The sequence below is a fragment of the Lacerta agilis genome, chromosome 1 (assembly GCF_009819535.1).
Source record: "Lacerta agilis isolate rLacAgi1 chromosome 1, rLacAgi1.pri, whole genome shotgun sequence".
NCBI lineage: Eukaryota > Metazoa > Chordata > Lepidosauria > Squamata > Lacertidae > Lacerta > Lacerta agilis.
Window position 1 is genome coordinate 45,149,705 of NC_046312.1, and position 25,344 is coordinate 45,175,048.

At 44.2% G+C, this 25,344-nt stretch overlaps 1 protein-coding gene across 4 annotated transcripts in view; it reads left to right on the forward strand.

Annotated features, from left to right (window-relative positions):
• The window catches only part of SLC8A3 (solute carrier family 8 member A3), a 123,012-nt gene extending 97,892 nt beyond the window's left edge, over positions 1–25,120 (forward strand). For 3 of the 4 annotated variants that reach the window (XM_033146757.1, XM_033146767.1, XM_033146784.1), the window contains exons 3-7: positions 5,548–5,565; positions 18,032–18,156; positions 19,809–19,908; positions 22,000–22,275; positions 24,528–25,120. In XM_033146757.1, the coding sequence (XP_033002648.1) occupies positions 5,548–5,565; positions 18,032–18,156; positions 19,809–19,908; positions 22,000–22,275; positions 24,528–24,904 (896 nt within the window). In that variant the 3' untranslated portion in view covers positions 24,905–25,120. The remainder of the gene's footprint in view (positions 1–5,547; positions 5,566–18,031; positions 18,157–19,808; positions 19,909–21,999; positions 22,276–24,527) is intronic. The other variant, XM_033146775.1, reaches the window with a different exon arrangement.
• The last annotated feature ends 224 nt before the right edge of the window (positions 25,121–25,344 follow it).

Here is a 25,344-nt window from a genome sequence, read left to right on the forward strand (position 1 = left end):
AAATTATAATGGCCTCGAAGGTGTAATGCAAGGTATAATTCCATCACAGCATTTGGTTCTGAAGACGGAGAAGGAAGTGCATTTCATTGGAACTTCTCCCATTGTGCCACACAAACTTCTGCATGTGTAACAAAGGCAAAGCAAGGTTTGGTTTGCCTAGGCAGCAAACACAGCTCTCCTTTTTAACCCCCACCCCAACAAATGAAAGAGAAAAGGGAGTTGTGTGAGACACAACTCTGTCCCAGAGGAAGAACTATGGGGAAACAGAGAGCTGTAAGGAAAAATCATGTTTTTCATTGGGTGCCAGCAAAACTCACATCACTGAGACAAAGTTTAGATCTCTTCTGGAAATGGCTTTGTGCATGTTGACTCACTTTGGCCTTCCCAGATGCATCCGGGGAGGTACAGTAGCCACTGCAGTATATCTCCAAAATAGACTGCCAGCCACGTACACCTTTTCAACTTTGGCACAGAAGAATACCTAACATGCCACACATGCATGTACTTGGCAGTATTGCCCATGCCTATGTACCCAAGGAGGATAGGCACAAGTTAGATTCCAGAGCACAAGAGACTATTGCTGAGAAGCAAATGATATGGAGTAATGGACTTGAGTACTGGGAAAGTCAGCACAAGACATGTGGTTCATTTTGATGAATACAGGAGAGCTGACAAGAGAGGAACTGTGGTGGACTTTTCTGGTGAGTCAGAGGTAGAAACACAAGCCCTCATAAATTTACCCAAATTGATGTATAACAGTCCAGATCTGCCTTCTACTGTCACACCACTTAGCACAGATGCTGAACAGGAAAGAGAAGCAGAGGAGCAGATTTCAAGATGCAGCACAGCCAGAGGGAAGCAAACTAATGACATGCTTGCATTAAAGGGTGATGAAGAGGCAGACGAGGTTCCAGAGCCAGGTGTCAGGTACTCACCAAGACCCAGACCCACAACTGTCCCATCTTGCAAGGTCATCGCAACCTCTAGAACCTTCCACCTGGGAAAAGATAGTGCAGATGCTAACCACTGAAGCTCACCTGTGAAGGGATGCTACACAGGAAGAGATTGATGCACTGCTCCAGCACCAGACCTGGACAAGAAGGCAATTGGGTACAGAAGGGGAAATTGAGTACAGCTCAGCCAAAAGAAAGCTCCTGTACTTAACCACAACAACCAGACCTGACATAGCAAATGCAGTGGGAATCCTAAGCAGGAAAGTTAGCTCTCCCACTGAGAAGGACTGAACTGCTGTGAGGAGTTGTTAGATACTTAAAGTGAACCATGAATTGTAAACTTATGCTGACAACAATCCCAAACTATGAGGTACATGGATGCAGACTGAGCCAGAAACCCAAAGGAGTACAAGTCAACAGGTGGATTTCTCTTTATGTTTAGAAATGGTCCTGTTTCCTGGGCCAGTTGTAAACAAAATTCTATAGCTTTGTCTTCCTCAGAGTACATAGCCACAGCTGAGACATACAGATAAATGGTCTGGATTGACCAATAACTACAGACTTCGGGTTGTGTGGGGAGAAATTTGTGTGATGGGTGTACACTCAAAGCTGCTTGAAATTATCTCAAAGCAAGAGGTTTCAGGCAAGACCCAAACACATTTGGGGAAATACTACCATGTGCATGCAGATGGACTTGCTGAGTTGGCGTATTGTCAAACCAAAGAAATGGAGGCAGTGAGAGATTTCACTTTCTTGGGTTCCATGATCACTGCAGATGGTGACAGCAGTCACGAAATTAGAAGACGCCTGCTTCTTGGGAGAAAAACAATGACAAACCTAGACAGCATCTTAAAAAGCAAAGACATCACCTTGCCGACAAAGGTCCGTATAGTTAAAGCTATGGTTTTCCCAGTAGTAATGTACGGAAGTGAGAGCTGGACCATCAAGAAGGCTGATCGCCGAAGAATTGATGCTTTTGAATTATGGTGCTGGAGGAGACTCTTGAGAGTCCCATGGACTGCACGAAGATCAAACCTATCCATTCTCAAGGAAATCGGCCCTGAGTGCTCACTAGAAGGACAGATCCTGAAGTTGAGGCTCCAGTACTTTGGCCACCTCATGAGAAGAGAAGACTCCCTGGAAAAGACCCTGATGTTGGGAAAGATGGAGGGCACAAGGAGAAGGAGATGACAGAGGATGAGATGGTTGGACAGTGTTCTCGAAGCTACTAACATGAGTTTGGCCAAACTGCGAGAGGCAGTGAAGGATAGGCGTGCTCTGGTTCATGGGGTCACGAAGAGTCGGACACGACTGAATGACTGAACAACAACAACAACAAACCAAAGAAATGGCAGTCGACATTCTGACCAACTCCCTACCAAGAGACAGTTTTGAGAACCTCTGAATCAAGATGGGACTCTAGGTGGTTCATTTATTGTACATGCAATTGGTGAATTTGCCTGAGAAGGGGTTTGTAGTATAACCAGCCTCATCTAATCAGAATGCTTAAGTCTGATTAATGCATGAAGGGGTAAATACCATAGAGTAAACTGTCCTACCAGGCTTAGCTGACCTTGAGAGGGATTGGAAGGCAAGCCTATTCTTCCCCTCATAGTCTACCATGTGAACTCCAGGTTTGGGCTGGTTGCTCCAAGCTCAGAACACATGGCCTCTTTTTAAAGCCCTTCTTGAGTTCCTGTAATTAGGGACCTTCACCACTGTAACTAACCTAAGTTTTGCTGCCTGTGTATTCTGAATGCTGTATGTGCACTACAGACTGCCAGCAATGTCCTACCCCTAGATTCATGCTTTCCGCCATTAACTTTTGCAATGATTTTTAATTTATTTTCATAAATTATGTTTACCTGCATAAACAATATCAGGAACAAAAAATAAGTACATTTCTAACTCATGCATATTAATGTACAGAATATAATGGTGTGCTTTAAACTGCTTTTTTGACCATCATACTATTATATTTTTAAAAAATGAGAAATTGCATTTTACATTGGGATGAACTTTCAGTCATTCGTTTATTTATTTATATTTATAGCCTACTTTCGAGAAATCTTATCCACAAAGCAACTTACATTACCGTATAGCTAAAATTGTTTTATAGGATAGAATAAAAAATAATAATCCCACCCATTAACTTTAGGAATAAAACAGCAAAACAACATTAAACTAAAAGGACTCACGGCATAAAATTCCCAACATGACCTTAAGGGCTTTGTGAAGGATGAGACCTGCCGCATCCCCAAGGGACATATTTTCACAAGTAAGAACTTTTATTACAGGTGGCCACAAGCCTAATACTTTTTACAGGTGGGCACCTAAACAAAGAGAGCCTCTTTTTGTTGATTTCAGGGCACGGGCAGGCTGTTATGGGTACAGGCACTCTTTCAAGTAACCCAGACCCAGACCATTAAGGTTTTAAAGTGGGCTTGGAAGCTCACTAGCTATCAGTGCAGTTGGTACAGTATAAGTGCTACATGTTCCATTCACAGACATTTTCCAAACTGTCTTCAAAGGCAGCCCTACAATCAACACATTACAGTGGATGTGACAAGTGTCAGACAAGATCAGACTTCTCTCAGAAAGGATGCCATTGTCATATCAGCCAAAGCTGGAAACAAGTGCACCTGGCCACTGCAGCTATCTGGGTCTTCCCTGATAGTAACAAATCCAGGATCTCCCCCAAATGATCATTTGGGGGAGTGGAAGCTCGCCTATACCCCTCTATCCAGAGACAGCAATTCTCCTACCCACAGAATGCCCACCTTGCCTGGATTTAATTCTAGCTTTTTTTGCTCTCATCCAACCCAAAAGGGTCTCCAGGCATTAGTTTAGGAACTCCTTGGGATTATCAGATGAGAAAGAGGGTTAGAATTGCATGTCATCTTCATGCTGGTGCACTTAAACCCAAACATTCAGATGCCATCTCTCAACAGTTTGTTATAGATGTTGAAAACCGTGAAGGCACCCCATGGTTCGTTGGCCATGGGGTGAAATAAAGGTCTTCCAATACTATGTCTATTACTGGGTTTCCATTACGGACCAGGCCACCATATCACCATGTCTCCCATGCCCAATCCGGCCAACTGATCTAGAAGGATACCGTGGCTTATGATATCAAAAGCCGCTGAAAGGTCCAGGGAAACGAGCAGGGTTGCACTTCCTCAGTCTGGTTCTTGGTACCTGAGTGAGAAAAGCCATTTCCATCCCCAACTTTCAGACATACTAAATTTCAAAGCATACAAGTTTTTAAATGAATTTCAAAGTAATATAGTTACAGAAACAATGGTGACTGGCTTTAAAAAACCAATTCTTGTTACAAAATTCCTATGAGTCATATTAAATCTGAAAGATGAAAAAAGAAAGAGATATAATGGGATTAAATGAGGCATCTTAGCATTAAAAAGATTATTAGCTGTCTAAACCTAAATTAACAGTTCTGTGGTTAAACTACTCCTATCCATGTCAGACAACCAATTTGTTGTTGACAGCCGTCTGCCTCACCTGGAGACTTCCAATTAGCAAATAGAAATTAAAAGACTTGCATCAGAAGAGATTTCCACTGCATATTGAGATTCAGAAAGATATGTAATCATTTGGCCTAAGTTATTTGTTGTGGTTATTCATTGTTAGCAGTGCTAGCATTACAGCTCCTGTTGTTTTATCAGTACTTTTATCTTGTAGTTTTATCTTGTACTTTTACAGCTCTAGGGTTCAATAGCACCTGACTTAACTGGCATTTCAGAGCTCAAAATACAGTTAGACAAATTTGTTTTGGTTCTTGGGATTGCTTTACAACTGCATTTGTAACTCTCTGTAACATACCTATGGAAAGTTAAGGAAGGTCTAGGCATTAGCATTGGGGCCCTCAATTATTCTTTCATCTCTGGCCATGCCATGAGCTTCACTTTGTATCTTGGAATTGTACCCAGCCCACCTTACAGCTATAGGTGGAATATCACTGACAATTACCGTAGCTAAAGGAGTTATCAAAGTGAGCATGCAAAGTAGATGGGGTGATGTTTTATTTCCCACTGCAGCAACAGTAATTTTGCAACGGAGTAAGGTGACTTAAAGCTCATTTTTAGGCATGAATCACGACTCGCATCTTACTTTTTAAGCAAAGGCAAAGTTACAGTCACTAAGCACCAACTATTCTAAGGGTTCTAGCATGACTGAAATCCCCGTCAGGAAAAAAAAAACTTATTTGGGTTGAGCTTTGGTTTATCCCAGATCTTGAGAAAGTGTCGTGAATTGGCACACTTTCTGACTCCAGAGACCCGACCCACCCCACCCCTTCAAGCCCCACCTCCCTGCCTCTGCTCATGAAGGAAAGGGGGAAACCTCTGGTAGCCAGAACCTTTGGTACACACCTGTTCTCTCCAGCTTCATGCTCATCTTGCTGCTACCAGGCATGCTCACAAACCTGCATCTAGCATGTGGCGGCAGAAAATTCACAGCTACATCAAGTCAAGTTCATTGCTCATTTAATACAGTCATCTGCAAAATGAAACTGCCATGCCTAAGTTATTAACTGTTCCCTTTTTTCTCTTCTTTTTTATATTTCTGTTTTATATAGCACTCCTCTTGACACAAGGTAAGTTTTTTTCTCTCCCTTAACTGGTTTGCTCTTTGCTCTGTTCTTCTCTTTGTTGTGGCCTTGATTTCAATGCTTCCCTTTTATTTGGAGCTCCTTGGAGCTGTGCATTGAGACTACGTATATGAATTTTAGACCATTGGCACATGCCCCTTAGAAAGCTGCCCAGAAGGGAAGGAGGCTCTCAGGCCAAAAAGGATACCTCACACCTGTTTCTGCGCATTTGTGCAGCAAAATTTCCCTTGATAACAACCTAATTTGAGAGTTCACTCCATGTCCACACATGTGCTGTGAATTTCTTATCTGTTCTAAGGTAACAAGGATTTGGGTGGGATTGTCAGAACAGGAGAGCCTTGCTCTTTTCCAGATTGAATAAACACAGTAATAGCAGAAGAGGAAACTCCCTCACTTTCACTGCACTTATTATTGTTGATGCAGGTCGTTGTACAGAAAGGAGCCCCTTTTGCATACTTGCTGTCTTCTATTCAGGCATTTGATAGTATGCCGGACAATCTGAACAGGAACCGTGATCATAGGATGAATTCTAACAGCATTCTGCTATGTGTGCTTAGAAACCCACTTCAGATTTTCCCTCTCAGTGCTGGGAACGTCTGAAATGGAGACAGTGCATTTGGAGGTGATGGGAGCAGGGTGAGTGTGTTTGTGTGTGTGTGTGTGTGTGTGTGAGAGAGAGAGAGAGAGAGAGAGAGAGAGAGAGAGAGAGAGAGCGCGAGAGAGCGCTACCCAATTATTAGTATTATTTACCCACCCTTCAAGTTAAGGTCACAGAGTGCATTACAACATTTTAAAATAACTTACCATCACAAAATAGGATGGGACACACACACACACACACACACACACACACACACACACACACTAGGTGTCAGGTACCCTTCTTCCAGTTCACCAAAAACTGTATGGTGAAGTTACCAGATCACCACAAGCAGTCCCTCAGGCACAGTGCACATCGATCTCCTGGTGAGGGAGATGGAATTTTTATGAATGATCTCATGATCCCCTGCCCTGTCCATCTGCCTTGCAATGGTGCTTCACCCACCAAGTACCCAGACAGACACAGCTGGGTTAGCATAGGGTCACAAAGCTAATCTGCCCAGTGAGCCCCCTCCTCCATGAGCAAATCCTGGGTGATCGATGTTTTCTTGCATGCAGACCTGGCATTTAGCCACCACACCACATTTAGCCCTCAATAGCATGGTCACAGTGCTTCTGTTATCAGGCAAAGAGAGCTGTTCTCTTCAGGTAACTGCTGAGACGAGTTAAGTGGTTGAAGGGCTAGAAGCTCCCTGCTCCTACCTCTATATCAGGAATCAGAGCACACCCAGGAGCTGCCCCCCCCCATTCAGATTGCCTGTAGCCCTGACTTAAAAGACCATTTCGATACTAAACTGCATGCTCGTTTCTGCCTGGGGCTTCCATTGGAGGTTTCAACAGAAGGGCGAAAGCACGAATTTTTACCATTTGTAAAACACCACTTTAAGACTCTAGTGGGTGTCGATAGTGACCTGTCATCATGATGTGAAGAAGGTTTGCATTTACATCCACAGCTTAATGGACAGCATTACCGAGAGGCAGGCAGGATGTAAACAAGCCTCTTGGAAAGCAGTAATTGCTGCTGTTGCTTTCCGCCTCCCACCTCCCTACCTCCTGCTGCCCTCTCTTGCGATCTTTAGCTCTCTTTCATTCCCCATCTGTTCAGTTTCTAGTGGTCCTCCCCCCTCAGTGACAGCCATTCTTGCTACCTTCATTCACATAGGATCAGACAGTGGCTATTGTCAGCCCGTTCTCCAAAGTCTCCCCTTTCGTGTCACCTGCACACTTAATTGTGGTTCAGCTTGTGCCCTAAAAAAAAAAAAAGAGTGCAAAATGATAAGAATCTGTCTCACAGCCTGGAGAAGGAGGCTGGTGTTTTGCATTCAAATGTGCTTGGACCATCACCTTCCCTTTCCCTGAATCTGTCAGAGTCCTTCTGGCTGCAGCTCTCAGAAACGATCTATGTGCATGGAGATTGACAAGTGCTTCTCCGACGTGACAGCAGCAGCTCTGTGGACCAACTCAAAGTGCCCTCTATCAAATTTTCTTAGAAGGCTTTGTTGCGGAGAGGCATTTGAAATAAAGCCACGCTCAGGACATCCGAGTTACTGAGATAACGGACATATGCCAAAATCTGATGCTAATAAAGTGCATATATAATCTATGAATGAGAGAAAGAGAAAGAGAGAGTCTATGGCATATTGTTATGAATTGTTATGGTCTTGGCAAAGCCTGCTGGCTAAAGTCATACAGTAGTGAGATACCCCACCAAGAGTATGTTGAAGCTGGCCTAAGATGCAAAGGGCAAAATGGTGTCCTTCCCATTCCGTGTGCAGAAATTTACTAGACTGCTATTTTATTTATTAACACTGTTTGCATACCATCCAAAACTAACTTTCTCTGGGCAGTGAACCAATACAATTTAAAATGTATAGGTGTATGTAGTGCAAACCTTCTTTTGTCTTGAATAATAGAGGGCGGCAGTGGGCAGCGGAGGGAATCCCTGGAAATAATTACTTGCTGCAGCAGCTGAATAACTGAGGAAAGGAGTTGAGCCCATTCTTAGCAGCAACCCCCAAGAAGCAGTGGCTGCTGACTGACTAGCAGGCCAAATGTCTGTATAGGCTGCTGAGGCCTTCCAGTAAGCAGCCACACATTTCTCCAGGGACGACTGCAATGCCCTTTCCTCCACCGCTGCCTCCCCATTGTTATAGCTTAGAATGCATTTGGCCACCCCTACTTTCTTCAGAGCAGCTGCCAGAAATTCCTGGCAGCAAACCACCAGACTGGTCATCACTGATAACGGGACAAAGGAGACGAGTGTTTACATTGTAGGCAACAATGCCTTTATCATATCGCTCACAGCTCTTAAAAGCTGTTCCCTGCCTCCAGTCTAAAAGTTATATGTCTTCCATCATACACCACAGAGTTCACCTAGTGTGTTCATCAGTAATGGCACCTTTTCGTTCTGCATGCAACCTTTGACTTGCATTCAGTAGGTCTGCATAAAATTGCATGTCAGATGACCCAATCCCTGTTAGCAGAGGAGCTCCGCAAGCAACAGAGAAGTGGATAGAACTTAGGGGGCTACTGGTGGAAGCACACAGGGGCCAAGCATGTAATGAGCCCCCGAATCTCTGTCACCTAGGAATGATTCTCACCATCATTTTTTCACCCCAAAAAGAATTTATAAGTATGTACAAAAGCATATATAAAGTAGTGTAAGAACGGCACGAGAATATGCATGCTCTCTTAGTTGTAAATGTGCCAACATGCGCTCAGGATTCAAGAAGCTGCTGCGATTGGTGGCTCCCTGTTATCTAGAGAGATGAAACTAAAACACCTCCAAAGACATTTCCATATTACATTCTTTGTATACACACCTGGATCCCTTGTGTACAAAAAGAGAGAGGCATCAACTGGAGAATAACTGGGAAGCAAAGAGGCTCTTTCCTTCTTATAATTCGATCAGCTCTTCAGTTTCAGGAAGTCTTTCTCAGCTGTTCCCATAGTAATTTTGTTGCTCTAATTCAGTAGTGTGCTAATTTAATCAGATCTTCTGGAACCAAATAATATGTATTAAAATAATACGATTTCTGCCCTTTCTCGTGCTCAGATTTGATTGCTTTTGGCAGGTAGCATTAGATAATTCACTCACTTGGCACTACTGGAAGTTGCTCTTAAGTTAATAAGGAAAGAGGCTAAATCTCTGACCATGTTAGGAAAGAAAAAAAGTGCCCAGAACACAGCACCAATTCCTCACCAACCACATCTGCTCCAGATAGCACCCCCCCTCCTTTAGATGAGCTGTTGAGTGAGCAAGGTTTATATAATGACACTTCTCCTCCACTTAACTTCTGCAGCCGGGCCCCCTTCCACAGGCTTCGTTGACATCCCTTGGACGCATGGACGATGTACTTCAAACCCTGTAAATCCTGTGGCAGATGATATCCAGAGCAACATAAAAAATGCATATGCCACTGCACACGTAGAGTGCCACTCAGGACAGATCATGACTAATAAGTAAAGAATGGAGGTGACATTTTCACTTAGTCCATGTCATGTTAGATTTAGAAAATGCAAACATTTCAGGAGTGTTGGAAAAAATTACGTTGGAAATTACATTGAAGTCTCTTTGCCTCTAGCTTCTGCCTCCCCACCACCACAAAACTTCTGTGTTCTTTAGGCCCAGCTCTGCATAGAAAACTCTCTCTCTCTCTCTCACTCTCACTCTTACTCTCACTCTCTCTCACTCTGTGACAGTGTGACACAATGGTTGTATTATTGTCCCCATGTTCATGAGTCTTCTATGTACATTACATGTTGTCTCTGCCCTTCAGAAGTTCGGTTGCTCTTGATAACCCATTTGTTTGTCTGTCTGTTTGTTTGTTTGTTTGTTTGTTTTCTCTCAGAACTAGGCATTACATGTTTGTAAGGATGCCTACCTAAAACTATCCAAATTCAAAACAATTCAAATTAGGGCGTATGAAGATGTGAAGGAATAATGAAAGCATGTGGGCTTTTTAATCCTATATTCTAACATTGACCTATGCTAAGGACCTCTGCTCTACAAGTGTTACTTGATTACAGCTCCCATCCTCGCTGACCATTGACCATGTGGGCAGGAGCTGAGGGAGGTTTGAGGAATCCAACAATATCTGGAAGGCCACTGTTACCTGTTCCTGACCTGCACCATCAGTGAACCTCTATCTGAATGTTTGACATTCAAAATAGAATCTTCTAGAGGCACAAGGTGTACCAGAGAATATTGCTATGTTCTTAACTGTTGTGGTGCCCTAACTGTGCTTTGAAGTTCCAAAAGATGTCGAGAGCCACAGGGTGAGAGACTTTGTGACTCTTCTAACACTTTCCCTCTTTGAGAATCTTGGTCATGAGGGTTAGCTATGTAACAGCAAAGATAAGGAAGGAGTCCAGATCTGGACATCACCAAGATTCAGAGATGTAGAATTCTAGTGGTCATGTAACCAAGAACTACACTTAGGTTGTGACTGAAGCTACTCCAACTCAAATTTCTGGCAGAGTGACTCATTGTTCAAATATTCTGACATGTCGGACACATATTGGACATGGGTCATCAGAGCCTAGTTCATCGCAGTTTATGCAGTGAAATACGCCTACGACAGATAATTCACACCACCAGTCACTATGTAAAACCATTCACCAATGCATGATTATTTAAACTAATAGTTGTAGTATTGTTTGTTAATCACCCCATACCATAGTTTTGTGAGCAATGTACAGTAAAGTATTTTTTTTAATTAAATGAAAAATATAAATAGTGCAATCCAAAAAAGGCCACAATAAAGCACAAATAATGTACCCAAGGGCACCAGTACTGTGTTCTTTTTGGCATGTGATTTAAACCTTATTTGCCCAGGCATGCTGAAGCATTTTTAGCTAGTTGAAGGTTTGGTTCATCCTAGTTTTATTGCACTGTTGGTTTGGTTTATAATAAATTGATAGTTTTTAAATGTCTTGTTATATCATCCTACAGTTCATTTTTATATTGAGGGTGATTCATGCAGGATGGATGGATGGATGATAGAGATAGATAGGTAGATTGATAGATGATAGATAGATAGATAGATAGATAGATAGATAGATAGATAGATATAGATAGATAGATGGGGAATTTGGCACAGCAGTCTCAGTCATCACAAGAAGCGTAATGTCCAGGATGCACGTGATCATTATCCACCTGGACATAAATACTTCGTGATGTTTTCAGGCAAGACTCGCCTTCCTTTCCTCTAAAGTAAATCTCAATATCATTTTGGAACCACTTTCACTCACTCTAGGGTGTCTTTGATTTACACCTCTTGCAATAAGGATAGGCTTGCCCTACCTTCCTGGAAATGCACCATCCATTTCTCCTTGTCCAGAAAGAGGGCATCTTGCCTCCCGCCTGCCATTTAGCACTTGCTTAAGTTCAGAACGAGGGGTGTTAAGGTGGAATTATTTCCTCCCAACCTTTGCCATATCTGGAAAGCAGAGATGGGAGCTGAGGAGGAACTGGCACATTCATTTCCCTGCCTGGCATCTCCAGACCTTATCAGGACTAATTGGACTTGACAGCTGGGAGTCTCGGGTGCAAGCCATGTTGAAAGCTGAGTACTGAGGCTGATGCAAACAAATCAGGGCTGGTTAATAATTAAGCTGCAGTTTGGCAGCTTTCACCTTGACAGACTTGACCTGTCAAATTAAAAACTCTTCGGCTTTTTTTGTTCCCGGACATACCTGCTGTTGGGACTCCTGCCACTTTAAGCCTGTGGGCAATTGTGCCTTTGTCACCGATGAGTGTGGAACTCTCTCCCTTCAATGTTCACGGCTGTGGCTTCCTTTCCTATCTTTAAAGAAGACCTGAAAACCGTTTTGTTTTAACTGTGCTGTGGACTTGTCAGCAGTCGATTTCTTCTTTATTGTATCTTCCTTCCTCTTGAAAATCTGTATGCATTTGTTATTCTCTGTAATGGCTCCTTGAGTGGCGGAAGCTGGGGATATGTGCTACATGAAAAATTGTTACCATTGTTTAGCATTGTTGTGAATGGATTAGGCCAGGAACGGTCAGTTCTGAGCCCCTCCCCCCACTTTTTCTTTGAATGGCCCCCCAAAAGGATACTTCTCTGGGAGTGAGAAAGTACAGGCTGAACATACAAGAAAGGAATCGTAGAATTGTAGAGTTGGAAGGGACCCCAAGGGTCATCTAGGCAAATCTCCTACAACGCAGGAATCACAGCTAGATCATACATGACAGGTGGCCATCCAACCTCTGCTTAAAAACCTCCAAGGAAGGAGAGTCCATCAGCTCTTGTGGGAGTCTGTTCTACTGTCAAACATCTCTTACTGTCAGAAAGTTCTTCCCAGTGTTTAGTTGGAATCTCCTTTCTTGTAACTTGAATCCATTGGCTTAGGTCCTAGTCTATGGAGCAGGAGAAAACAAGCTTGCTCCATCCTCCATGTGACAGCCCTTTCGGTATTTGAAGATGCCTATAATCTCTCGGTCTCCTCTGTAAGGCTCAAAGGGTTCTTATAGCCCTCAGCTGAGCACACAATGTGCTGAAAACATTGCAACATGCCCAGGCATGCGGCCCATGTACTCTGTGCCCATAGCAGTAGCCAGTGACTCCTCTCCAGGAACCTGTGGCTTCACATGCTTAGGAACAGCAGGAGAGCTCTATGTCACACACCCTTGTCTCTTCAGTTCCAGAGGATGGCTGGGTCTGTTTCAGGAAGATGCACTCCATGATTTAAGTGAGGAATGAATAGGGCATCCCTAGCAGAGGAATGCAGGCCAAGGACTGCAGGGCAAGTTGAATGACTTTCTCTGAGCAGACAGATGTTTCCAGACCACTTTTCAGTGATGTGGAGAAAAGCATTCAGTCCACCTGGTGATGCACTTATAGGTAGCTTACCCTAAAGCCACAGACATCTCACTGAGAAATTTCAAGTGGCCTGCACTAGAGATAGAAAGGCCTGTGGGCCCACGGCAATTCCAGCAATGTGTTCCAGCCCAGGACAAATTTATCTTGGGAAAAACGTAGGATATGCCTCTCTTTGAAATGGGACATTTATTTCTACCTCTTCTCTCCTGAAACACATACCAGTTATGACAGAAATGACACAAAATATTGTTAATTCGTTGTGCATGTTTGCTTTCGTTATTATTTTGTTATTCATTATTTTGTTTAGGGAAGTTTTTAATGTTTAATGCTGTGTTGTGTTTTTAATATTTGGTTGGGAGCCTCCCAGAGTGGCTGGAGGAACCCAGCCAGATGGGTGGGGTATTAATAATAATAATAATAATAATAATTTATTATCAACCTATTTTTATTTTAAAAATGCATATATTGGCTGCTAGGGCTCATCCACAATTCTGTTTGTGCTATAATTTTTAGGTACAGGTCTGTGATTTTTAGACATGGGTCTGAAAGGGAATTTTGGTTTCTCCTGCTGCTTTCCCCAGGAAAACCTGCTGTTTAGCACTGATTCGGAACAGACAGCAATTGGGTTTTCCATGGGTTGACATTTGTTCTAATGTTCTAAACAGTGGGTTTTCCCAGGAAAGTGGCAGGATAAACAAAAAACCCACTCAGACTTGTGCCTAAAAATCACGGACCTGTGGATGATCCCTTGGAGTTGAAGTGCATGGAAGACTTGTTAAGCCTCATGGCCCCCCCCCCCATGCCTGTTGCTTCAGTTCTGATAGTATGCAGGTGCTAGCACCATTGCTATTGCCTCTGGAAATTTTAGTGTTGGAGAAAAGAAAAGAAAGATGAATTCAGCACAGCAATCTTTTTGAAATGCCACAATTCAGGAAGCACCTCTTTTGCCTTTTTTTTCTACCTTGAAGTGTTTACGGTGCGGAAAAGCCATGCCCATAATTCTGTATGGTGATGACTCAAGTGCTTGGGGATATTCCTCAGTTGAACACCTAGAAGGAGCATTAAAGGATTATGGCTCCGACATTCAGAGATGCATCTAGTTTCTGCTTCTGTTCTTTTGTGGAGCTATTTCTGACTCATGCAGGGGATTCCCCATTCTGGAGCACTCGGTGGGAGCTCACAAAAGAGCCCTCACACTTCAACGTGCTACTGACTTCAAAAGGTAGATGGATTTGTCTCTGCTGCTGCTGCTGCTGCTGCTGCTGTTGCTGCAACAGATTAATGTGGTCTCCTGAAACAGGAGTCCTTGTGTGTTCTGTAAATTGTGCTGGCCTTGCAAAGTTAATAATATTTGTAGTCCTGAAGGCTTTTTGAGTTGAGGCAAAGTTTTAATGATATATGGAGCATCTGTGCAGAGTTTTTAGCCTCTGAATAATTTCTTACAGAGAATATGAGGCCTGTGGGAGTCCATGCAGGATTTATAAGTCCTTTCACATCAGGCATCTTGTGCTCACAGAATGACCTGAAGTCTTCATAAATCCAAGTGAAAGCCTTATAACCCATGCACCTACAGGGTTTAGACTCCTGGGTTATGTTTCCTTTGCGTGCCAGTGCATAACCGAACGGCCAGGGTGTTCATCAAAGAAAGGCGAGAAGGATACTAGTTGCCATAGCTACTAACTCTACTGCTTTCCCAAAGCAGCACTGTAGGTTGTTTCATATGTGGCACAGGGCAGGGTACTTTCAACTAGATTGCGCTCCTGAGGGAGGTGGACCTGGCCTGATGCTACTCACCTGCTGGCAGGTAGACCAACAAGAGTTATTATTATTATTTCAGTCTTGTCTCTTAATTGACAGCTGGAGGTTTTGACTACTACTGGTTTTGTGATCCTTTCTTATTAAAGGCTATTGTTTTGGTTTTAAGATTAATTTTTAATAAGGAACTTGCATTCTTTGCATTTTTAGGGGGCCACTGTTCAGCTGCCTTGAACATTTGCAGTAGAAAGGCAGAGTATCAGTTCTAGTAAGGATGATGATAACACCAACAGCAATGACTGCAAGTGACTTCCACGGGTTCATGACTGCTCTCTAAAAGCACAGCCCTATAGGTGTTTGCTTGAAAGCATGATACACACTGAGACTTACTTTTTAGTAAGTGTGTGAAAGACTGTACCAGGAGGCTGTAATCCTTGGCTTACCGTGCCAGTCATATCATGCACAAATTCACAAAGTGTCGGATGCCCCAGGCAGACACAAACAGATCCATGTGGGAAAGACTGCAAAAAAAAAACAAAAAACCAGCATGCTAGCAGTATCACATATGAAGCAGGCATCCTTAAGGAAGCAGGAAGAACCATCTCTCAAAATGCACACAACCTGGAAAGAAAAGTGAACCAATTACAGCAGATAGAAATCAATGTATAAAACATTGGAGAGCAAACTTCACTTTGGGTTTTCAGCAGAAAACCAGTTGCTTCAATTGAGCTTTAGAGGCAGATTTTTGTGGGGGAAGCTTTGGAGCAAAAAAAGGGGGAGCCATCAGACATGGAGATTTAAAGTGCAGGCCATGTCTGGAAAGAGTGAAGGACAGGTAAGTGTGAATAAGCCCTAAGTTCTGTTGCTTTCATTAATTCAATGAGCAGTTCCCATCAGCACCATGCACAAGGAAAGTTTTCAGTGAGCTGTTTCTAAAATTGCCAAAGCAGCAAAAGCAAATCCTGAAAGTTCACCCTGCACAATATAAATTATAAATTATACACCACATTGTAGATTATTTGACATATTTTTAAAAGATTTGTTTCACTGCTTTATCTTGCTTACCTCCATCCTTTCTTACTCTTCTTGTTCAATTCACTCTCTGTTTATTGTCCCCTGTTGATCAAAACCTCCTGCATGGATTGAGATTGCTGTATAGAATATTGTCACAAGCACTTTTGGCAGAAGCATAATAGTTTTGTCAAGAAAATTCTACACATAATATTGTTTGTTGTTGTTGTTGCTGTTGTTGTTGTTGTTGTTAATAACACTATATATGTACTGCCTATTAACAAAGATATCTGTTAATGGTGTACAAGGTGGGGAAAGATTTAGTGCAGGGATGGATAACTTGTGACTTTCCAGATTTTCTTGGACTACAGCTTCCATTGTTTCCAACCATTGGCTCTGTTGGCTGGGGATGATGCAATCCAAAATCTCTAGAGGGCACCAGTTAGCCGAAGATGGTCTAATGAATTCATTTACCTTGATTTGTTTTCCCTCCCTGTCCTGAAGATAAGATTTTGTTCAGTGAAACATCCTCCCCGGTCCTTCATCACACTATGACAGGTGTGGGGAACCTCGGGCCCAGGAGCCAAATGCAACCCCTCCAGGCCTCTATAAGCAGCTCTAGACCATGCCTGTCCATGAGCTGCACCCCTTGTCACCAAACCAAGCCTCTCCCTGGCCCTGCTCCACACACCTCTTCGAGTATTTTTGCCGGGCTAATCATGCCTCTGCTTTGCCTGGAGAGCAAACTTTGCCTCTAGCCCCACGCTTCCTTCTCATTTAGCTCTCAGAAGTTGGCCACAAGGAAGTGTGGCCATTGGGCTCAAAAAGGTTCCCCACCCCTGCACAATGTGGCGATGAAAACCTTGTAGTTCACTCATGATTTGTTTCTTCTGAACATTTAAAAGAAGTCAGCCCGGATAGCTCAGTTGGTTAGGGCGTGGTCCTTGATATCACCAAGGTTGCAGGTTCAGTCCCCGTAAAGGACAGCTGCATATTCCTGCATTGCAGGGGGTTGGACCAGTTGGTCCTCAGGGTCCCTTCCAACTCTATAATTCTAGCAGTTAGTGTTGGACAAGGACCTGAGAGGCCAGCCTTGGCCAGATCACTGCCTCTCAGCCTAACCCCTGTATTGCAGCGGGTATCACAGGGCTGTTGTGGGGATTAAATGAAGAGGTGGAGTACCATGTATGCCACCTTAGGAGCTCTTAGAGGGAAAAAGGTGGGATATACTGTAAATGCAACAAATAATATATGAAAGCACAGGAAACAATAAGTGCCTGTGCACACATAACTCTGTGTATGTGTGCCACACATAACTGAACATTAGTGTATATGAGTGAGCCTTCAATACTAAGTTGAACAAATTACCAAGTGTGATTGTGTAAATCATTGGGGAAATTTCTTATTCATTGCAAACATAGAAACCAATGAAGTTTTCTTAAAAGAACAGAGAAAGAAATAATAGATGCACTCCCAAGCTGAGTTAGCAGCATTGAGTGCCATAGAAGGACATCTTACAAAATAATATGACCCTCACCCCATATAATCATTTCCTTTTCTTGGTCAATTAACTTCATATTGAGTTATTGCATTTGCCTACTGAAATCTTTGTTTCCAATAAAATCTTGACATCTACTAATTTCTTCTATTCTCATTTTCAAAGGATCAATGTTTTCCCCAAATTCTCATATAATCAGGTTGTCCCAAAACAATGCACGCTTTCTCATTTTCATGTACTTAAAGCAAAACCTCAAAGAAAATCCGAATTAAAATGACTAAATCCACAAGACAGCGTGAATTTTTGGATGTTTGAGTCAGTGTATGCAACTCTGTGTTGGATTGTGGTTCTAGAAAACAACCAGTGCAAATATAAAATTGAAAACAGTAGGGACGGAGGAAACTGTTCCAATATTTTCAACAAGTTTCCACTTTGGGCATTTGCCCAAACTGGAGTAAACTTCCATTTCCAAGAACAAAAGAAAAAAGCATAACTGACCCCCCCCCCCAAAAAAAATGGATTGACTCTCTGTTTTGGCCAATATAAGACAGTTGAGGTAAGTAGTGCCAATGCCTAGGCCCCACCTTCATGAGATCTGTTCTGTGGAGCTTGTGATGGAGACTGACAGCATACGAGCCCCTTCTCTTCTCTTCTCTGCCCAGCCCAGCTCTTTTGCCCAATGTCCTCTCCCCTTTGTTGGACGTGTGAAGGACATTCTCTCTGTATGTTGACATTTTCCCCACAGAAGTGGCAGAAAGGAAGCTGACAATGGAAGAGGAGGAAGCCAAGCGTATTGCAGAGATGGGGAAGCCAATACTGGGAGAGCATCCTAAGCTGGAGGTCATCATTGAAGAGTCCTATGAATTCAAGGTCAGTGTTGGGTGTCAGGAGACTTTGGGGGAGGAAGAGAAGAAGTACAGGAAAGGGATTGACCAGAGAATGAATAAAGGATGAAGGGAAGGGAAGAAAAATTGGTGTATGAAAAAGGGAAACAACAGTGAAGGGCAGGGAAAGAGAGAGGTGTAGGCTCTGAGGGCGGGAGAGAAGAAAACGAGAAAAATAAGTAGCAATACCATGGAGAAAAGGATAGGGGGGAATCTGAGGAGAAATAGAGTAATACTTGAATTACAACATTACAGAATTAGGCTGCCTTCTATCATCCAACAACCCTCTCCTGACATGTGACTGCTGAAAATAAAGTCAGCCAATCCTGAGTCCAAGATATATTGTTTGAAAAGCAACTTGGCCAGATATGCCTAACAATTACATGGCCATGCACAGCTAAGAAGAGTTGTCACCATTCATTCCGTTGATTAATCCAATGGCTGCCAATGAAAGACAAAATCTGGAAAAGAAGCAAATCTCCTAACCCTAAGCAGTTGGCAAATATATCACCAGAAAAAGCATTCATTATTATGCTTCACACGAAAGAACAGGTGATAGTAAATGTTGTTCTTTAGCTCAACATGACTCAGTCTGCGCAGTCATGTTTACAACTGTGCTTCTTAAAAAGAGAGATATTCCTATACATTTGTCAGTAAAAACATTTGCACTGTTCGCTTTTGCCTTACTGCTTGTTGTAGCAGATGGACATAAAACCTGTTTACTGTGGGCACAGTCACAGTCAAGAGCTGAAAAGGAAGTAGAGAGCATTGGGTCAAAGCCTCAAGCAGATACACATGTGCAAGGTATCATTTCCATGCTGCTTCAGCCTTGGCTTACTCCGCCGGTCTCTTTCACTTCTTTGGTCTTTAAATTGGGCAGTAGAGGCAGATTTTACTCTAGGACCACCAGCTGGCCATCAAGGGAAGCTTGCCTTCCAACTGACAGGCTTCTAAGCTTACCTCCCCTTCTTTTCTTTCCTAACATGACACTGGTTTGTTCTGTGGGAATATAGTTTTCTTATCATTAAACTGTAAATTTACCCCCTCAAGACGTGGTGGCGGCTATCAGCTTGAGCCCTGTTTGGAGGGGTGGGACTTGCTCCTGTGTTGGTCAACATTGGATGGGGAATTGGAGGACAGAAGAAGAAGAAGAAGAAGAAGAAGAAGAAGAAGAAGAAGAAGAAGAAGAAGAAGAAGAAGAAGAGGAAGAAGAAGAAGAAGAAGAAGAGTAGTTTGGATTTGATATCCCGCTTTATCACTACCCGAAGGAGTCTCAAAGCGGCTAACATTCTCCTTTCCCTTCCTCCCCCACAACAAACACTCTGTGAGGTGAGTGAGGCTGAGAGACTTCAAAGAAGTGTGACTAGCCCAAGGTCACCCAGCAGCTGCAAGTGGAGGAGCGGAAACGCGAACCTGGTTCCCCAGATTACGAGACTACTGCTCTTAACCACTACACCACACTGAGTGGCTCCTGTCCCTAACCCTAGCACAGAGAACCTTGGTGTGTACAGCTGTATTCTCAAAAGCATCACAGAAAGCTACGCTCTTTGTGCAAAGGCTAGGGGGAAGAGCTATGCAGTACATTGCTCCTCCTGTACACAAACAGGTGCCTATTCTTTGTGTTTCTGTCATTGGCAGAGTACCGTGGACAAGCTCATCAAGAAGACAAACCTGGCCTTGGTTGTAGGAACGCATTCGTGGCGGGACCAGTTCCTGGAAGCCATTACTGTCAGTGCAGGTGAGATGGGGTACGGGGACCCACAGTGAGAGGAGGAAAAAGCCATTTTGATTATCACTGTGCCCAGCTACCACCAAGGTCTCCACTCAGAGGCCTCAGATTTGCAGATTGGCCAGAGATTTTGCAGGTTGTCCCTCCTATGTTTTGCTATCTTGTTTCACCCACACATTGGACACAGAATGAATGTTCACCAGCATTTTAAACAACAAATGAGTTACTTTCTTGTATTTGAACATTTGCAAAACGTAAATCTAGGTGAATCTTTAAGATATTCAATGAAATGTGAGATCAGTCATTGTTAAAAGGAGAAGCTTTTTTAATTGAACTTTCTCTCCCTCCGCCTCCAATTTCTATTACAGAGACTTGCCAAGATCAAAATAGCCTTAAAAATGAACTGCATTGTTCACTTAGTTCTCAGATCCAATAATTAAAAGTAGCCCTCACCAATTAAAATTGATCCATCCTGATTAATCAACAAGATTAAACTAGTTGATTGGTCTGCTAGATTATATTAAGACACTTAATTCATCCCAGCTTCACCTACACTCACAAGAAGCATGGAAATTACCCCCTTAGTTCTCAGTCATGAACAGTGTTAAAAATAATTTTATTTTGTTGTTGGGATTATGAGTCAGGAATTCACCCAGGAGTAAGCACCTCCATTTAAACCCCCCCCACACACACAAAGAAACTGTATAATATTTTGGCACAAAATAGAATATAAAAAGGTAGCAAATAAAACAGAATAAAACAGCTGCTTCCCTTTTAAAGCGGTGGTACCCCATTGCGAGATGTTTCATGAGGCACCTTAGCTTGCTGGGCACATTGCATTCTTCCTGGATGAAGGGTTAATTTCCAATCAGCCAACATAAGATAAATGGATGGGAAGCAGCCTTAGCCACCCCGAAGGATGCCTCCAAGGACACACCTTGTCTTTCTTCCATATAAATGACTTTGCACTTGGAGCCATTGCCGTGATGAGGGCAAAACCATCCTTCCACCCCAATGCCAGGTATCCCACGTGCCACACCCATTTTGCTAGCTTCATTTAATAACCCCCAGTGTGTTACGGTATGGCAAACCTCACAACAAGGAGAAGCCTGTGCCCTAGTGTCTTGTCAGTGAATGTGTGGTTCAACTACTGTGTTGTGCAGGGAAGCCATTTCTTTGAATACCCTTTGAGTTCAAATGTATGCTTGCTTGCTTGCTTGCTTGCTTGCTTGCTTACTTGCTTCGTGTGAGAAAAAAAGAATAAGAATGCCTGAGTGGCCTTCAGTATTTTCATGATGCTGTTGCTATGGTAATAAATATGACCATATCCTCTGAGTCCTCGTGCAAGAACTAAGTTAAGGGTATTAAGAGATGCTTCTCTTGTTGTTGACCCACTTTCAAAGATGCTGGTACCATTACAGGGTGTGGGGAACCCCATTGCTGTCCTTAAGCATTTCACCTTCCTAACCCTCAGTAGTCCCAGAGAAGCAGAGGAAACTAAGGTAAAGCTAACAGAAGCATTTATTGTTCCAGCTCTAATTAAGACCTCTGAGTGGAAAGAGGCTTTTACTATGGTCAGCTTAGAGGAGCGTATATCTCCTGGTTAGCTTCCCAAAGTAAGCAACTCACTACTTCTGTGTTTCTAAAGGTCATGAATGTTATTGCTGGCAGGAATCATAGTCTAACGATTCATGGCAAGATCAGATTTTGAGGCACCTTTTGGGAGGGTCAAGCTGCTATAAGGTAGGACTGGAATACTGCAAGCAAGGAAGGAAGGCTAACGTCCAGGAGGGGCAATTCATGTCTGCAGGGGGAGGGGGGAGATGTAGGTCAAGGGCAGCCAATCTTTGGCCCTCCAGAAGTTGTTGGACTCCAACACCCATCAGTCCCAGCTGGCATGATCAGAGGCAATATCTAGCAACATCTGGAGCACACGTTCTCCAGAAGGTCAGAGTATCAAAGCAGCTGTAGAAAGCAAGTACCAGAACTCCGCATTGTCCACAAGAACTTCCTGCGATGTTGTGGAGTGGTGAAGCTCAATGTAGTGTGGTTCCCACAGAGACTACCAATTCAGGGTTTCCTCTTTCCTGTTTGCTGCAGCTGGCGATGAGGACGAGGATGAGTCCGGCGAAGAGCGCCTGCCCTCCTGCTTTGACTATGTCATGCACTTCCTGACGGTCTTCTGGAAGGTGCTCTTTGCTTGTGTCCCGCCCACCGAGTACTGCAACGGCTGGGCTTGCTTCATCGTGTCCATCTTGATCATCGGCATGCTCACCGCCGTCATTGGAGACTTGGCTTCTCACTTTGGCTGCACCATTGGCCTCAAGGATTCAGTGACTGCTGTTGTCTTTGTGGCCTTTGGGACTTCAGTTCCAGGTGAGGAGGCTCTTGGGCGAATGGTTGGCTTTCTCTATGCGGGGCAGGAGGCAGAATATGCTAGGGAGATCCAGCAGCAGAGGCTCTGCTCGCCCTTTCCCCTGCCTGCCATTGTCTTCCTCCTCTCCTGGTGTGGCAATTCCACAACTTGTTTTCTATCCCACAATGCTGCACTCCCCCCCCCCCCAAGTCTCTGAGGCTGTTTGGGAGCACAAGTGCTGGAAATCGCTTGGGAGCAGGGTTGTGGGGAAAAGAAGTAATCATGGTGTGTGGTTACACACCAACTTATCCTCTTGACATGGTCATATTTGTTACATGAAAAACAAACACTTTCCTATGATGGCTGGTTATCTGAAATGACTATCACAGTTAAGAGGTTTCTTAACGCACAATACTCAGTAATGGAGGGGTAGGGGACCTGAGGTGAGTGGCTGAGAGTGGCCCTCTGGCCTCTCTCTTTGGTACTTGGGTCATTCTCCAGGCCACTCCCCTTTCTAGGCCACCCCCCTCACTGGCCCTGCTCCTCAGGTGATTTTTGCCTGGCTGAAAATTGTCCGTAAACTCTGATAATGTCACTTGTTTGCTTGTAGTGGGGGTGGGAGATCTGGTGACAGGTGGGGTATTTATCTAGAGAGAGAGAACCCCTGAATTTGTGTGGCTGGGATATAACCTACTGAACAAAGGTTAAGAGTCCTGTCTGTTTCTTGTTCCCTCTGGCCCAGCCCATCACCACCATGCAGCCCCTAGAACATTGGTCACAAGAGAATGCGGTCCCCAAGCTGAAAAAAATGGAATACAGTGGTACCCCGCAAGACGAATGCCTCGCTAGACGAAAAACTCGCAAAACGAAAGGGTTTTGCGAGTTTTTAGTTGACTCGCAAGACGAATTCGTCTATGCCTGTTTTTCGCAAGACGAATTCGTCTGGCGAGGTACCACTGTAAGCTGGCTTACCTTTTCGCTCTGGTCGGGAGGGGTGATGTCCGCGTCCGCCATTCTGGATCGACTGTGCCGGTGCCGGTCGGGAGGGGGCCGTGGCATCATGCCCGATGTCGGGCATCATCCCACGGCCCCCTCCCTCCCTCCCGGAGCCGCGGAGCTGCGTTTTAAGACTGAAGCGAGCGAACAGCAGCGCTGCTGTTCGCTCACTGCAGTCTTAAAACGCGGCTTGGCTTGGCTCCGGTGCCGGTCGGGAGGGGCCCCCGGACTTTTTTCCCCATAGGAACGCATTAATTAAATTTTAATGCGTTCCTATGGGAAAAGGTGCCTCGCAAGACGAAATTTCCGCAAGACGAAGAGTCTTGCGGAACGAATTAATTTCGTCTTGCGAGGCACCACTGTAATGCAATAATGGAAAATAAGGAAGGTGATGAGAAAATGAGAAGGGACGCGGATGGCACTGTGGTCTAAACCACTGAGCCTCTTGGGCTTGCTGATCAGAAGATCGGCGGTTCAAATCCTCGCAACAGAGTGAGCTCCTGTTGCTCTGTCCCAGCTCCTGCCAACCTAGCAGTTTGAAAGCATGCCAGTGCAAGTAAATAGGTACCGCTGTGGCGTTTCCGTGCGTTCTGGTTTCCGTCACAGTGTTCTGTTGCGCCAGAAGCGGTTTAGTCCTGCTGGCCACATGACCTGGAAAGCTGTCTGTGGTCAAACACCAGCTCCCTCGGCCTGAAAGCAAGATGAGCGCCGCAACCCCATAGTCACTTTTAACTGGACTTAACCATCCAAGGGTCCTTTACCTTTTTTACCTTATATGTTTTGAATACATTTCACTGTAACCTGGGGTTTTCATTTTGTGTGTTGCCATCGTATGTGAGTAGTTACGCTAAGAAGTGGCTTATAAACCTTTTAGATTAATGCATATTCCACTGATTATATGCATTGATCCTTTGGGTAAGGCCTTGATTCTTCTGAGGTGATAGTCATACCTGAACCTGGGATGTACCACTTCAGATTGCAGCGGGGGTTCACATGACTAAATGCTCCTCCTCACAACAAATAAACAGATAGATGAAATCCCTTCGCCGCTATGCGAGTTCTCATTGCAGGCTGAAATGCTCTAGCCCAGACACAAGGTTGTTTACCACCTCATTGAAGTGGGGTCTATGTTTCCAGCTCTTCTCCTTGCACCCCCAAAAGATACCTCCATCCTCTGTCTGCCAGTATCTTGCTCTAAGTTAGCATGACTGACCCCCCTCCCCCCCCGGCTGTTTTCTGTTGTCCCTCATGCCCTCATCTCACCTCTCCCTTTCAGACACTTTTGCTAGCAAAGCAGCCGCCGTCCAGGACGTGTATGCAGATGCTTCCATTGGCAATGTCACGGGCAGCAATGCCGTCAACGTCTTCTTGGGCATTGGACTGGCATGGTCGGTGGCCGCCATCTACTGGGCTTACCAGGGAGAGGAGTTCCACGTGTCAGCAGGCACCCTCGCCTTCTCTGTGACGCTGTTCACCATCTTCGCTTTCGTCTGCGTCAGCGTCTTGCTATACCGGAGGCGGCCTCACCTCGGAGGGGAACTGGGGGGCCCCAAAGGGTGCAAACTTGCCACAACTTTGCTCTTTGTGAGCTTGTGGCTCCTGTACATTTTGTTTGCCACCCTGGAGGCCTATTGCTACATCAAAGGGTTCTAAGCCACGGAGCTGGAAGAAGGGAGGGCTTTCCCCCTCCTTCGTTACCTCATTGGATGCCAGTCCCCAGAGCGTTGTCAAACCAGGACTGACAGCTATCAATCAAGATTCCATAACGGCCCAGACTGAAGGACAACTGGGCTTTAAGAAGGGCAAAACTATCCTCATACAAGGGGGGGGGGGAACCCTGACAATTAAAATAAAGCCAACCATGTCAACTCAGCCGCTGATCCCATCCAGTCAAATCAGAAATGCCAGCAGCTTCTCAAAGTACCTATTTGTTCAAACGTTGCTGCTGACCTCAACTTTATTCCTTCCTCCGCCTTACCAAATGTCACGTATTCAGATGGAAAGCCTATAAATAATTTGGGTGGATATTTGGGTGGTTTTTTAAAAACAAAAAAGGGGGGTGGCAAAACTTACTTGATCTATTTTTTTCCCTT